At 39.4% G+C, this 14,495-nt stretch overlaps 1 protein-coding gene across 1 annotated transcript; it reads left to right on the forward strand.

The window, feature by feature from the left end:
- The first annotated feature begins 6,021 nt into the window (after positions 1-6,021).
- LOC115629498 lies at positions 6,022-12,639 on the forward strand. Its single transcript, XM_030525977.1, has 2 exons — positions 6,022-10,464; positions 10,516-12,639. The coding sequence occupies exons 1-2, from the start codon at positions 7,142-7,144 to the stop codon at positions 12,299-12,301; spliced, it is 5,109 nt and encodes a 1,702-aa protein (XP_030381837.1). The 5' UTR covers positions 6,022-7,141; the 3' UTR covers positions 12,302-12,639.
- The last annotated feature ends 1,856 nt before the right edge of the window (positions 12,640-14,495 follow it).

Raw genomic sequence — 14,495 nt, forward strand, 5'->3', positions numbered from 1 at the left:
CAAACTGTCAGATTTCATTAATTATCGTTTGTAAAAGTCACCACCATAGCGGAAGGCCATTGGCCGGCCGGCCGGTCATTGTTGTTGTGCGCTAGTAGTAGCAGTTGTTGTAGTTGTTGTAGTTGTTGTAGTTGTGGCAGTCCATGTTAGTCGGCAGGAACAGCAGCAGTAGCAGCAGCAGCAGTTGATAAATGCAAATGAAGCGAATGATTTACTTGCAGAGCCGATGGATAGCGCAAGTTGAGACTGTCACTCGGCATGTCGACATCGACATCGACGTTGGGACACTTTCCGTCTAGAATATGTCAGCGATCAAACAGCACTAGCACTGTGAGCCATGAAGGGCTTCACGGATTTCCAACTACCTTTAATATGAATTTATTCAACACTTAAAGGGCATTCCTTCCACAACCTCCTCAACAGAAACCAATAGAGATCAAGCGTGAGTCTCACATCCAGAAAAAGGCAAAGGAACAAAATAATAGTTCATTTCTTAAGAGCATCAGACAAATGAACAGTCAAATAAAAACTATATTTAGTAATAATTATCAAAAAAATAAAAAATATCATGTCTCGTCTTGCACCACCTCCTCAATAGAAATCAATTAAAAAACAAACTTGGAATGTACATCCAGGAAAACGGGAAGGAAAGAAATAATAGCCCATCTCTTAAGAGCATCAGACAAATAAAAAATAAAAAATGTTTAATAATAATATTCAAATCAAAAATATAACTATAAAATAAATGTAGAGTGATTTAGGTTTCCATCACTGCCCAAAAAAGAGGAAAGTTCAATCGGTAAAATGATAAAGATGCCAAAAAGAAGAGCCCAAAGCACTTACAATGGACGCAATAGAACAAATCGTAATTAAAAAACTTAAAATTCAAAAAATAAATAAAAAATTGTTGCAGCAGTTGTGAACTGTTTGCCAAACAGAACTGAAATGAGAATTGATTCGAATGCTCTGACAGCCACAAAAGCCCCAAGGCCTACTAACATTTACTATTCCAACCAAAAATGGTTGGAAACTCTGGTTTTTGAACACTTTTTTAATTGCCCAAAAAAAAAAAAAATATGTGAGCCTTAATACAAAATGCTTCTTGATCGAATTCACTTTTTTCTAATTGTATTTCCAACTAAAGAATTGATTTAGGGTTTTTCCACATTTTGGATTTTATTGATTGAGTTTTCTTGGCAATTTAGGATTTTAAATCAATATGTTGAAGTGGGAGATAAATAAATCGACAGGTGACAAAATAGTGCACTAGACTCTACAGGGCTTCCAGCTATGATAGGCCGATTTTAAAGGAAGTTATAGCTACATATATTTTTTTGTCTCTGCTCAAGCGCTGCCCGCAGCTGTTGTTGTTGCCGCTGCTTTGGTTGAACTTTGTGCTGCATACATGCTTACACAGACACGAATAGACACGAATAGACATGAATAGACATGCATACACTCACATAGAAACAATTCCTTTACGTTAATTCGAATACCAAGGGAGGTAAAATCGATCGAAACATTTATTTTTAATTTTTTTAATTTTTTTAAATTTCTATCATTTTTCTACACATGTGTACAGAGTATTTCAAAGTCGGGACACCCCACTTCAGCTTCTCCACTTGTTTTATATTTATTTTTAATTTCTTGTTTTTCTTTACTATTACTATTACTTTATTTATTTTTAGTCAACTAGAGCTCATTAAAGATTTCGGGCGGTACTTGATTTCGTAGTTAAAGTCTACACTAAGAGAAATAAATAAATAAATAAATAAATAAAATTATGCCACTCCTAATGCAAAATATTAAAGAAACAAAACAAAACCAACACCTAACCCAGTTAGCCCCAAAAATATTCTCCCAACTAACTAATCTGAGTGGGATTTTCATCGACTTGGGAGATAAAGAATAAGACAAATGATAGTAAAATAAATAAATAAATAAAATAAATCGTAGATTGGAAATAAATAGCAAAAATCGATAAGTACTTGCATACTGCATTCTTTGTCTCTTATGAGAGCTAGGACAAAGGAAATCAACCAGAAGCATAAGACAGATGAAATATATAGCCAAAGCATATCAGAAAAAAATAAATTATCAAATAAAAATATCAACAAATAATTATATATTGATCATAAAGTAATAATAACAGCAACAAAAATAATAATATAAATTCAAATTAAATTTGCTTCACGAATCATGCAGATGATAAAGATGCCAAAAAGAAAAGCCCAAGGCACTTAACATCTTTTAGATAATTAAAAAAGAAAAACAAACAAAAATGGTCAATTCAAAAACTTAAAATATAAGAAAAATGTATTGCTGCGGCAGTTGTGAACTGTTTGCCGCACAGAACTGAAATGAGAAATAATTTCAACGTAGCTAAGCACTTCAAATGCTCTGACAGCTTCATGCGGCCTACTAAAAACGAGTACTATATTTAAAAAAAGGTTTCACATAAGAGTTTATTAATCAACACTATTTGAGTTGATTAAAAAAATACAAAGTAGCCTTGAAGACGAACCACTTAACGCACGTCTGCCTTTTGTGGCCTGTCTCTACCGATTGGAAAATTATGAAAATTATGGGCAATAACAAAATAAAATAAACTCGTCCTTTCTCGGACCTAGGAGATCCTGAGATCCTTGCGTTCATCCAGACGGACAGACGGACGGACAGACAGATGGACAGACCAACAGACGGACGGACGGACATGTCTAGATCGATTTCTCTCGTCAAAAAAAATTCAAAAAAGTAAAATAAACATATATAGACTAGGGACTAGGAGCGTCTGCAATTCAAGTTTGGTTAATGTGCGATCAACCGCTTCCGAAAACCAGTTCATCCAGACGGACGAACGGAGGATCGGACATGTATAGATCGATTCGTCTCGTCTCGTGTCGCTGAAAATATTTAATGCATCTGTGACACAAGAATCTAAAAGAATTTTGTTTGTAACTCTATTAACCGAATTTAATTACTTGTACAAAAATAGTTGCGAAGCGAATACGAGTCCTTTAACCAATATTGTTCACCTTTTGCCTAGTCTTTCGACTCGTTGCTGCCCCAATTTTTGTGATCCCAAGTAATGCTTAGGAACTCTTCCGGATATTAGGCAAACGACCATTTTAACTGAATGAGAAGTAATCTTTGTTTTAACACGCTTTTGACCCAAATAATTGTTATCCCTTCAACTAATATTGTACTTTGATGAAATACGGCTAAATGCTGTTAAGTTATCCTTAATCTGAAGCTTAGCTTTCGAATAACTTTAAACATTTAGATATTTGGGCATCGCAGCGGAACTATGTTCCAAATGTTTTCATCGTTTTTAGTGGAAACTGCCAAGCCTAACTATACGATGAAAAACTTTCGGATTCAATTAATAGGAGGCAGAGCTTCGAGATAGATAGCGTCCAAACTGAGTCGAATTGATGAAAATAATTGAAAATGTTTGTCGAATCTATATGCTTCTGGTGGAATCTGTTAACCGAAATATTTGTAAGCAGGTTTCCAGTGCGAACTTAGGAGGCCGAGGTTCGAGATAGATAAAATCCAATGTAAAAGAGTTAAGAAAATAATCGAATTGATCAAAAAAAAAAATAATAATAAAGCACTAATTAAATGGCCAAGTAACTTTCGCGTAATTTGAGGCGAAACCCACTGCACATAATATATATAGATAATAATATAAATAATACAAATAAATTGTTCAAAATGGAAGATAAATAAATATAGAAAGTGAAATAAAAGTAAAATAAAATAACGTCTTGATGGCCTGAAGTACACATCTGATATGAGGAAGTTTAGTTTAGTGTTTGCTTCAGGTCTCAAAAAAGTGGCGGCTTACATTAATTGCATGGCCCACTATTTTAAGCAGTTATCGATAACAGTGAAGCACTAAAGCGGACAATATTTGCTCAAATTTTCTACTTGTTTTCTTTTAAAAGCTCTACAGCTAGCTGTATCTCTCTGTAACATAAAATGGTTCGCAGTTTTATTTCATTTTGATTATTCAAGGGGAGGAAACCGTTGTTTTGAAATGTTATCGAAATCAACTACTGCATTAATTTTAAAAGCGAATATTTCCAAAAGAAAGCAAGCCATACTGATAGAAAATTCATTCAATTGACAGCAATGTAACAGTTACAAATTTGAAAGCCATTGCTTTGATTTTTATCGAAATCGACTACAGCAATATACGCAAAAGCTATCGATTGGCAGCGATACAATAAATATAGTTAAGAAAAAAATTCGAAATCAGCTAATGCTCACATTTTCAATAACTGAAAATTACTAAAAGCAAAAAAACTATGATACCACAGAGCAAGGGCGTACGCAACGGCCCCCCTGATACCCCCCTAGAAAAAATGTTGCCATATAAAGTCGACCACACGTTCATTATTATGACGCACTGTTTCGCCTTAAAATGAAACTGAGTTGGACTTGTTGTTTTAAATGCATTGTACATTATTTCATCAAAATTTTAATTTTTTTGCTCCCCACTTTTGTAAGAGCTGCGTACGCCCTTGCTACAGAGGACGGTGGGTGGCTAATGCAATCGAAATACAAGCCTGCATGTAAGCCACAAAATAATCGAAATGTCATAACAAAAAGGAATGCTACTTTGTGTGTAAATCAGGTAGACAGATGTTCGTGGGCTCGGCTCAAAACAACAGTATAGTATTACAGTTTTGGGTTTGCGCCTTTTGTTTGGTCGGGACCGGGACCGGGACTGGGACCGGGACTCGGCCATCTTTTGTTCGGCGACTGCAGCAGCATTTGACAATGGCAGAGCTAAGCCTATTAGCGTCATTAGAAGTGCTCCATTTTGTCTGAAAACATAGCCCCCCCATTCCCCACCTCCCACGAAACCCTTTGTCTGTTTATTGTTGTCTGTTGTTGTCGCCACTAGCTAGTTGGCAGTCCTGTAGTTGTGTAGTCGTGTAGCCAGGCAACAGAACTGGCGACAATTACAACTTGTCAACGCTCTTAATGGGCTCTCTTTGGGGCTCCTGCTGGTTGGTTGGTTCGTTGGTTGGTTGCCTGTCAGCAGACATGCACCTTGTCTTACATAGAGTATTGTCAAGGCTATGAAATGTGCAACTAATGCGATTACGCACCGGACGCAGCAAGGGCTGGCAAGGACTTGCCTCAGACTTGTTGAGAATGATGGCTGGCAGATCGGGAGACTGGAGGCTGAAGGCACAACCAACACATGTGCCTCCAACAAGGTCGTTAGCTTTGAAGTTTAGATCGTTTTTTGCTGTACATATCAACCCCGACCCAACTAATCCCCAATCCCAACTCGCAACTTCCAACCCCAACCCCATTGCCACCACCATCATGAGGACGAACTTGCTGTTATGTGCGCGTCACCAGTTTAGTTTGCCGGCAGGAAGCTAAGTCAAATATATTTTAAATTATGATAAATTGACTTTCGGTTAAGAAACTTGAACTGCCGGCAGCATCTACGTTGCTTCTGCTTCTGTCTCTGCTTCTGCTGCCTCTGCTCCTGCCAAAAAGGACTTGCCAAGCGACCAGATGACAGACAAAGCATGCTAAGGTCGAGGTAAAGGAGAGATATGCTCTGGAACTTCACTTAAACTTAAAGTTGAGTGGATCTGATGGATGGGCTGGATGCGGCTGAGTCGAAGGATGTGCTGCAGGAGTGGGAGACTCTCTGTGCGGAGTGTCATCTTATTATGCAAAGTCTAGCAAAGCGTGACAATGAGACAATGTAACTGGCAAGTGCATTACAGTTGTCGGCACAATGCAGAACAAGCGGGACGCGTGCCAGTTGAATTTATTTTGCTTTCCGGTTCAACTTGTCTCGTCTCGACTCGACTCGGCTCGACTCGACTTGAGTCTGCTGGTCCCAGAACTGGCCAACAACAATTTGCAGCTTAACGCTTATTTAAATTGAGTCTAAAATAACAGAGGGCTGGGACAGGGGACTACACATGGGGTTGTTGTTGTTGTTGTTGTTGAACGGAGGGAAAGGGTTATTCGCATTGTTGACGCCGAAAGCTGATATAAGTTAAAGTTACATTTATTCCTCATGGCCGGGAGAATATTTATGTAAATACCTTGTTATAATTAGTAGTATTGTAAACAGAATTGAATTACTCAACCGATATTTCGTGGTTTATGTAAATAGCTGAATGATAAGAAACCCACAAATGTTATTGCAATGTAGCAGATATCGAATGAATTTGAGGTATCGATTGTGTGCATAAAAAAGACACACGCCCACCCCTAGGCTAAGCACATTATTATAATAAAATTCGTTTTCCGACTTAGTCGAGTCAGCAGCCATTCGGTTTTTTATTGCGAGATTTTTCGATCCGCACCTGACTCAGAAGTTGCGGAATCATTTGGCGCCCGAGCAGGGACTTCTTGGACAAAGTTCTAACCCGATTGGAGCTCATTGTTGGAGCTCTAACATATTTGGACATATATCAGCCTGGAGATTGGATGCTGGTGCACATTGGAGTGCAGCTTCAACTCTAACATTCGACTGTGAGTAGTTTTCTGCATGGTGCTCCTAGTATTTTTGCACGGCATATACATATTCTCAGTTTGATGTGTTGACTATTCAAATATTGTAAGTAAAATATAATTGAAATATTTACGCGGCATACAGTGGTACATTGGTGAGACACGTGTTGTGAAAAATTCGCGAAGAGGTTAATTCATATACATATGCTGTACATACATACATATATATGTATGTATACGTAAATGCAAGCGGCAACTACTTACCGTTTAACCTTGAATTGATTTTGAGTGCACATGTACTGAGAGCATCAAAAGTAAGGCAACGAAATTCTTGCTGTTCTTCTTGAGAAACAGTTAGAATAGCTGAAGCTGTTGCTGCTCTCAAACATTGTTGTTGTTGTTGGCGTAGATAGGAGTTGTTGCGGTATAATTAAACGCACATAAATACATACCTACACGAACATTAAATTTGGTCATATATTCGTCTGTAGGCTCGTACAGTTGGTACAGTGGGACTAATTCGTTGTTTGTTTGTATAAAAAAGTCAAAATTTCTAGTGGCTCCTATTAATCTGGTTAAGATTATAATAATATTAATATTAATTAATATTATTATTGAGGGGTAATTGAATAAAAATAAAATGGCTCCAAAAAGAAACATGAAAGAAATGGAGTTTTATTCTTCGCGCGAAAGTTTAATGAATTCTCTTAATCGTAATAAAGATTATGTTATAAACAATTGCCAGTCAATGACTGCAGCAGAGCTAGAGGCGCGCTTGAGCTTAGTTGAATCAATTTTCACGCAATTATGTGACATCCAGAGCCAAGTTGAGACAAAAATTGAAGATGCCAGCCAATACGAAACACGTCAAGTTATAGAAGATATGTATTGTGATATAAAGGCGAAGATTTTAAGCTACTTGACACAAAGGGGGCGTCATTCAGTAATCGGAACAGATCCATCGGCCAATTCAACATTGCTAAATGGTGCTGCAGTTTCCCGAGTAGGTAAATTGCCAATGTTGAAGCTGCCAGAATTCTCTGGCAAATATACAGAGTGGACTAGTTGGTACAACGCATTCACTACCTTGATTGAGGCAGACCATGACATTGATGAGCTGTCAAAGTTTATTCATTTGAAGTCATGTCTAAGCGCTGTCCCATTGAGAACTATAGAGTGCTTGGAATTATCTGCAGTCAACTATAGGAAGGCCTTACAGTTACTTAGGGATCGTTTTGAAAATAAAGCTATTATCGTACAATCGCATGTGAGTGAGCTATTCAATATTCGTCGACTTAAGAATGCAGACGCAGAGTCACTTGGCAGTTTGGTAGATGCAGTGAATTCGCAACTTGTAGCCCTTCGATCTCTAGGCAATGAAGGGGAAATTCTTGAGGCCCTCGTGTTCCATTTGGTTCGTAGCAAGTTGGACGATGAAACACTAGAGAAGTGGGAGAGCGAATATGATTGCGCCAAGCTACCTTCTTGGCAGCTGCTAGCACAATTCTTATGCAATAGAGGAATTAATCTAGCCGGGCGAGAAGTCAGAAAGGCAGTCATTGCCAAATCAAATGCTAAGGGTGACAGCAAAAGGGCCAGTCTAACTGCTGCATTGGGAAATACTGCAACTAACTTGTGTTATAGTTGTTCGAGTTCACATCACTTGAAGATGTGCCCAAAGTTTAAGTCATTGTCACCGTTGCAAAGATATTACGAAGTTAAAAAATTTGGAATATGTCTTGTCTGTTTTAGTAAGCGTCATCAAACAAAGGATTGCAGCGCGCAGCGTTGTTCGGCTTGTAACAAGCCACATCATGAGTTGCTTCATAGATCAGCAATGGAAGTGGAAGGTTCAAGCAATTGTCCTGTCAGTAGGCAAGATAATCCTAGCTCACTGCATAGTGCGATACTGCCAAGTCGGACAACAAGCTTTTTGGCAACGGCGGTAGTTCTTGTGCAGAATTCGAACGGTAAATATTCGCAATGCAGATGCGTACTAGATTCAGGTAGTCAGTTGAATTTCATAACCACCAGTTTGGCATCACAGTTGAAACTCAATATAAAGGATGTTCAATACTCGCTAAATGGAATAGGAAATGCCAAGTCGAGAATTTTAGGTGAAGTTCAGACTACCATCAAGTCCAGGGCAACAAATTTCGTAGCTACAGACAAGTTCAGTGTATTGCAGGAAATAACGCGATACAATCCGGCAACAAGCGCGTCAGCAGAAGGCTTTTTCGTGCCATCAAAAGTAAAGCTGGCAGATCCCTTCTTCGATTCAGCTAATGAAATATCTATGCTGCTCGGAGTTAATTTGTTCTTTAAGCTTATCGTAGCAGGCCAAATTAAAATGGGCATAAATAAGCCATTACTTCAAAAATCTCTTTTAGGTTGGATTGTTGTAGGTGAATGTATAACAAGTGAAAGGAATGCCTTAATTGTTAGTCGAGTACCAAGTTCCGACCAAGAGGATACAAGAAAACTGCACAAGTTGGTGCAAAGATTTTGGCAGTGTGAAGAGATTTCACAGCCAGAAAACAGGTATACAGAGGCTGAGCAGACGTGCGAAACGCAGTTTGTCTCATCTGTGAGAAGGACAGCTGCTAATAGGTTCGTGGTACGTCTGCCCTTTAAAGTACCCAAAGAGGAATTAGGAGAGTCTTATAGTATTGCTCTCACCAGGTTTTTGAACCTTGAAAGAAAACTCATTCGTAATCCAGAACTCAAAAGGAGTTACACAGAATTCATAGAAGAATATCGGATGCTGGATCATTTAGAGGAGGTAGGGTCTGAACAGGTACAGAATGTTAGATACGTGATGCCTCACCACCCAGTAATTCGACCAGAAAGCTCAACGACTAAATTAAGAGTCGTATTTGATGCTTCATGCAAGACGAGCAATGGGCTCTCATTGAACGATATCATGTTAGTAGGCCCTACCTTGCAGCCGGACTTATTCGATATACTCACTCGTTTCCGGTTCTACAAGTATGCGCTTACAGCTGACATCTCAAAGATGTATAGACAAATCTTAGTAGAATCTGGTGACTGTAATTATCAGTGTATTTTGTGGCGACAAGAGCGTACTGAAGCTGTAAAGACACTGCGGCTGAAAACTGTAACATACGGTACAAATTCAGCACCATTCCTGGCAGTTCGCTGCTTATATTATTTAGCTGAGCAGGCTGGTCATCAATATCCTTTAGCTAGTGAAGCAGTGAAGCGCAACTTTTACATGGACGATATGCTCTGCGGAGCTGACTCCATTAATGAGCTAAAAGAGTTAAAACAGCAAGTGACAGAGTTGTTAAAGTTAGGGCGATTTGAACTTCATAAATGGCGCTCTAATTTCAAATTTGCCTCTCATGATGAGAGCACCGAGCCGTTGGAACTTAAAGTTACCGACGCTGCAAAAACGCTTGGGATACGTTGGGCGTCGACTAGTGACAAGTTCCAATTCGCTTACGGTGCGCAGTGCTCGGACGTGGTCACTAAGCGCGTAGTATTATCGGAGCTAGCGCAATTATTTGACCCGCTTGGGTTTTTGAGCCCCATTATTATATTAGGTAAAGTTTTCATGCAAGAGTTATGGCTATTGAAGCAGGGTTGGGACGAGGATTTGCCACCCAGTCATGCCATACAGTGGAAAAAATATCGTAGCGAGTTAAAACTCATACACGAATGTTCGTTGCCTCGAGCTGTCATCCCAAATTCAGGGGAAGTAGACACGGTTGAGTTTTATGGATTTTCGGATGCGTCCTGCCGTGCCTTTGGGGCAGCCATATACGCTCGGGTTATAGACAAGCTAGGAACCATATCTGTCAATTTGGTGGCGGCAAAATCCAAGGTAGCACCAGTTCGTGTCACATCGCTACCTCGTTTAGAACTTGAGGGCGCCAGACTTTTGGTCCAGCTGATGGCCAAGGTTAAGAAGTGTGTTCCTAGATATGTTTCTAGCGTCAGGTATTTCACAGACTCTACCATCGTGCTTAATTGGATTGCCTCTCATTCTAGCCGATGGACCACCTTTGTTGCAAATAGGGTCGCTTTAATCCACGAATTATCTAGTATAGATGAATGGTTTAAGATAGAATCGAAACTTAACCCAGCAGACATAGTGTCTCGTGGTCTGCATACGAGCGAATTGAGAAACTCGTCGCTGTGGTGGAAAGGTCCTAAATTCTTGCAGCAGCCAGAAGATCAGTGGCCCGCGGTGCATTGGAATCGCTCTGATTCACTTCCCGAGCAACGTAATTCTAAATTCACATTAGTAGCCAGTCCCCAAAGGCTTGTGGAGGATATCGTTAGCAAATGTAAATATGCAAGAGATTTTGTTAAGTTGACTCGCGTGTTTGGCTATATTTGTCGCTGGCGTCGGGTCATATCAAAAATTGAATTAGCTAAATCCAAGCCGCTGACAGCCTCTGAAGTAAAGGGTGGATTAAACTACATAATATTTAATTTGCAAAGTTTGAGTTTTCACGAAGAGATCGTAAAATTGCACGATGGCAAGCTTATTCGATCCGCGAAAATACAAGCGCTCAATCCGTTCCTAGACGTAATTGACGGGATAGAAATTATTCGGGTAGGTGGCAGGTTGTCTCAAGCTAATGTACCATTTGACACAAAGCACCCAATTTTATTGCCGAATAATCATATTGTTATAACCGCTTTATTTGAGTACACACATCGAACTAATATGCATGCCGGAGCGCATGCATTATGCGCTTTTGTGCGACAAAGGTACTGGGTCATTAATGCTCGAAAGCTAGCTCGCAAGACAGTGCGGAGTTGCTTGGCATGCTTTCGCCAGCGCCCAGTAGCGGCAAACCAGATTATGGGCTCGCTGCCAGCGAGCAGAGTACAAACGGGTGTGAATCCGTTTCAACGAGCAGGATTGGATTTCGCCGGCCCGTTTTGGATGCATTTCCACCAGAGAGGACGACGTCCAACCAAGATGTATATGTGTGTCTTTGTATGCTTCCTGACAAAGGCTTGCCATCTGGAGCTCGTGTCGGACCTTAGCACAAATGCATTTATTGCCGCCCTCAAACGTTTTTTTGCGCGCCGTGGACTCAGCGCAGAGCTATTTTGCGACAACGCCACAAATTTTGTTGGCGCAGCTCGTGAAGTAAAAGAGCTGACTGATCGTATGTGGAACGAAACTGGCAAACGTCGAATCGAAAACCAATGCAGCAGCCTCGGGGTTCAATTTCATTTTATACCCCCTCGCTCGCCCCATTTTGGAGGGCTTTGGGAAAGCGCTGTGAAGGTGGCTAAGCAGCTGTTGGTGCGGTGCTTTAATGGAACGGCGCTAGACTATGAGGAACTCGCCACGGCCATTGCACAAGCTGAAGCCGTTATGAATTCGCGGCCACTCTGTCCATTGTCTTCAGACCCAAATGACTTGGAAGCCTTAACGCCAGGTCATTTCTTAATCGGACGTCCGTTAAACGCTATGACCGAAGCGTGCGATGAGGATATTCTGAAATTATCAGTAACGAATCGATGGAAGAGAATCGTAGCGGTGCATCACTCATTCTGGCGACGCTGGTCGCTGGAGTATTTAACTTTATTGCAAGAAAGGAGAAAATGGGCATCGACGTGCAACAATCTACAACGCGGGACCTTGGTTCTTATTGGAGAAGACAATACTCCCCCAGGACAATGGGTACTGGGGCGAATCCAAGAAGTTCATCCTGGCGCTGACGGAGCTGTTCGGGTCGTCACGGTGAAAACAAAGGCGGGATTGTTTAAGCGGAATATACACAAGCTTTGCCCACTACCGATATCAGACTGACGAGATGATTGTTGGAAGGAGCTTCCAAGGCCGGGAGTATGTTGACGCCGAAAGCTGATATAAGTTAAAGTTACATTTATTCCTCATGGCCGGGAGAATATTTATGTAAATACCTTGTTATAATTAGTAGTATTGTAAACAGAATTGAATTACTCAACCGATATTTCGTGGTTTATGTAAATAGCTGAATGATAAGAAACCCACAAATGTTATTGCAATGTAGCAGATATCGAATGAATTTGAGGTATCGATTGTGTGCATAAAAAAGACACACGCCCACCCCTAGGCTAAGCACATTATTATAATAAAATTCGTTTTCCGACTTAGTCGAGTCAGCAGCCATTCGGTTTTTTATTGCGAGATTTTTCGATCCGCACCTGACTCAGAAGTTGCGGAATCACGCATGTTTCCACACCACTCTGTGTGGTCGCACGACGCGTACATTTTGTTTCATTTTTTTCCCCCGCTTCTTTTTTATTTATTTTTATTGTTATGTGCGTTTTTATGCCTGTCGGCACATCGGGTTTATATTGTCGGCTGTCGCATAATCGATATCGGGCATTGAATATTGAAAATTATGGCGATTGCGAGCGAAACATAAAAAATAGAAATGCTATGTACATTCGCCCGCCCTCCTAAACTATATACACACGGGCTTATACATATATCAATACATACATTGGTAGACAGCAGCGATGGGGTGTCAAAAATGAAGAAAAATGATTACGATTACAATATATTTTAAAACACCACTCAGTTTCCATTATTTGTCTGCCTATCAATAATAAGTAATAATATTTTATTTTTGCTTTTGTAGTATACCTTAAAATTGTCGGCTTTTGCAGTTTTTTGACTTCAATTTCGGTTCACACTTCTTGCCATTTATGTCGCCGATATTTGGACACTCCCTTTCGCCCCATTGCCATTCATATTTCATGCGAGTTACCTTCACTTTCATCCGAAATTTGTCTTCTGCCGCATGACGGTATCAAATTTGCATTTTAAAATCTCTGAAATTAAAAAGAGAACGACCACAAGTCTGGCTATCTGCCGCCCACATCTTTGCAAAATTATGTTTTCAGAAACCCTTGGCTGCAAACAGCACCACCCCTGCCACACATGCGAGAGCTGATCGTTTAGTTCTTCCTATTCTAAGAAATAGTTTCTTGAAAACAAACTAGCCTCTACTTTTCTGCAGTCTAGCTAAATGGGCTTATACAAGCCAAACAAACTTGAATTCTAAATTAAGAAAAAAAGATGCAGGTTAAGAAGATTGCCAATAAGACTAAACTTCTAGTTTAAGCTGTATTTGTATTTTTCTATAAGTTTAATTTAAGTTATTGTAAATAAAAACAGTATAATTAAAGATATACATTTATAAAAATAAAAAGCCCAGGTGTTTAGCTGAAAACCACAATTTTGAGAAAGTTTTAAGAAGAGACTCGCACTTAGCTAAAAATAAACTTCAGTACTCCATGAAACAGTTCTTTTTTAACTTAAAATATATACAAAAAAAGTCTTATAAAATTCTCGCACACTACCTTACTGAAAAATGTTCAATTTCAAAGTTTTATTTTTAAAAAAAGGTAAAAAGGTAAAAGGCTATACTAGTTATTTATTTCTTTAAGTTTTTGTAGTAGTTTTGTTTTGCCTTCAAACGAAGATACACAAATGAAACTTATTGAAGCTAATAATTTCATCCCTCAATCAAAATTAACTTTTGTCATACGACTCAATGGGTGGAGTTGATCGAAAAATACGGTCACACTGGAGCCAATTCAGAGCAATAAACAAACCAGAAGCAAAAGCAGATCAAAGTTCAAGAATTGCTCTCAAAGGAGAAACTCACTTAATGACAGACGATTTTAGCGACGATATTTACGATCGATGATGTTGCTTATGACTTAGCCCCCTCCTGCAACTGCAAAGTTTTGGACACTCAGAGATTATCAATATATAAGTTAAGGTCACCCACATAATGGGTTACCTCTTAGTGTTTATTTATTTACTAAATCTCTTTGTTTTAATACTCTTTATTATTTTATTGCTTGTTGGTTTTAAGGACTTTATGTCTCATTTTGGAACCGATAGTCTATTTAGATTTACTTGAACTAGTTGTGAATTCCTAGGTCGAAATATAGAAAATATAGGACGTGGCAGCGCCGCTGCAGTTTGATGGGTCAACGTTCGCTGC

The sequence above is a fragment of the Scaptodrosophila lebanonensis genome, unplaced genomic scaffold (assembly GCF_003285725.1).
Source record: "Scaptodrosophila lebanonensis strain 11010-0011.00,11010-0021.00 unplaced genomic scaffold, SlebRS2 tig00000155-arrow-arrow-pilon, whole genome shotgun sequence".
Taxonomy (NCBI): Eukaryota; Metazoa; Arthropoda; class Insecta; order Diptera; family Drosophilidae; genus Scaptodrosophila; species Scaptodrosophila lebanonensis.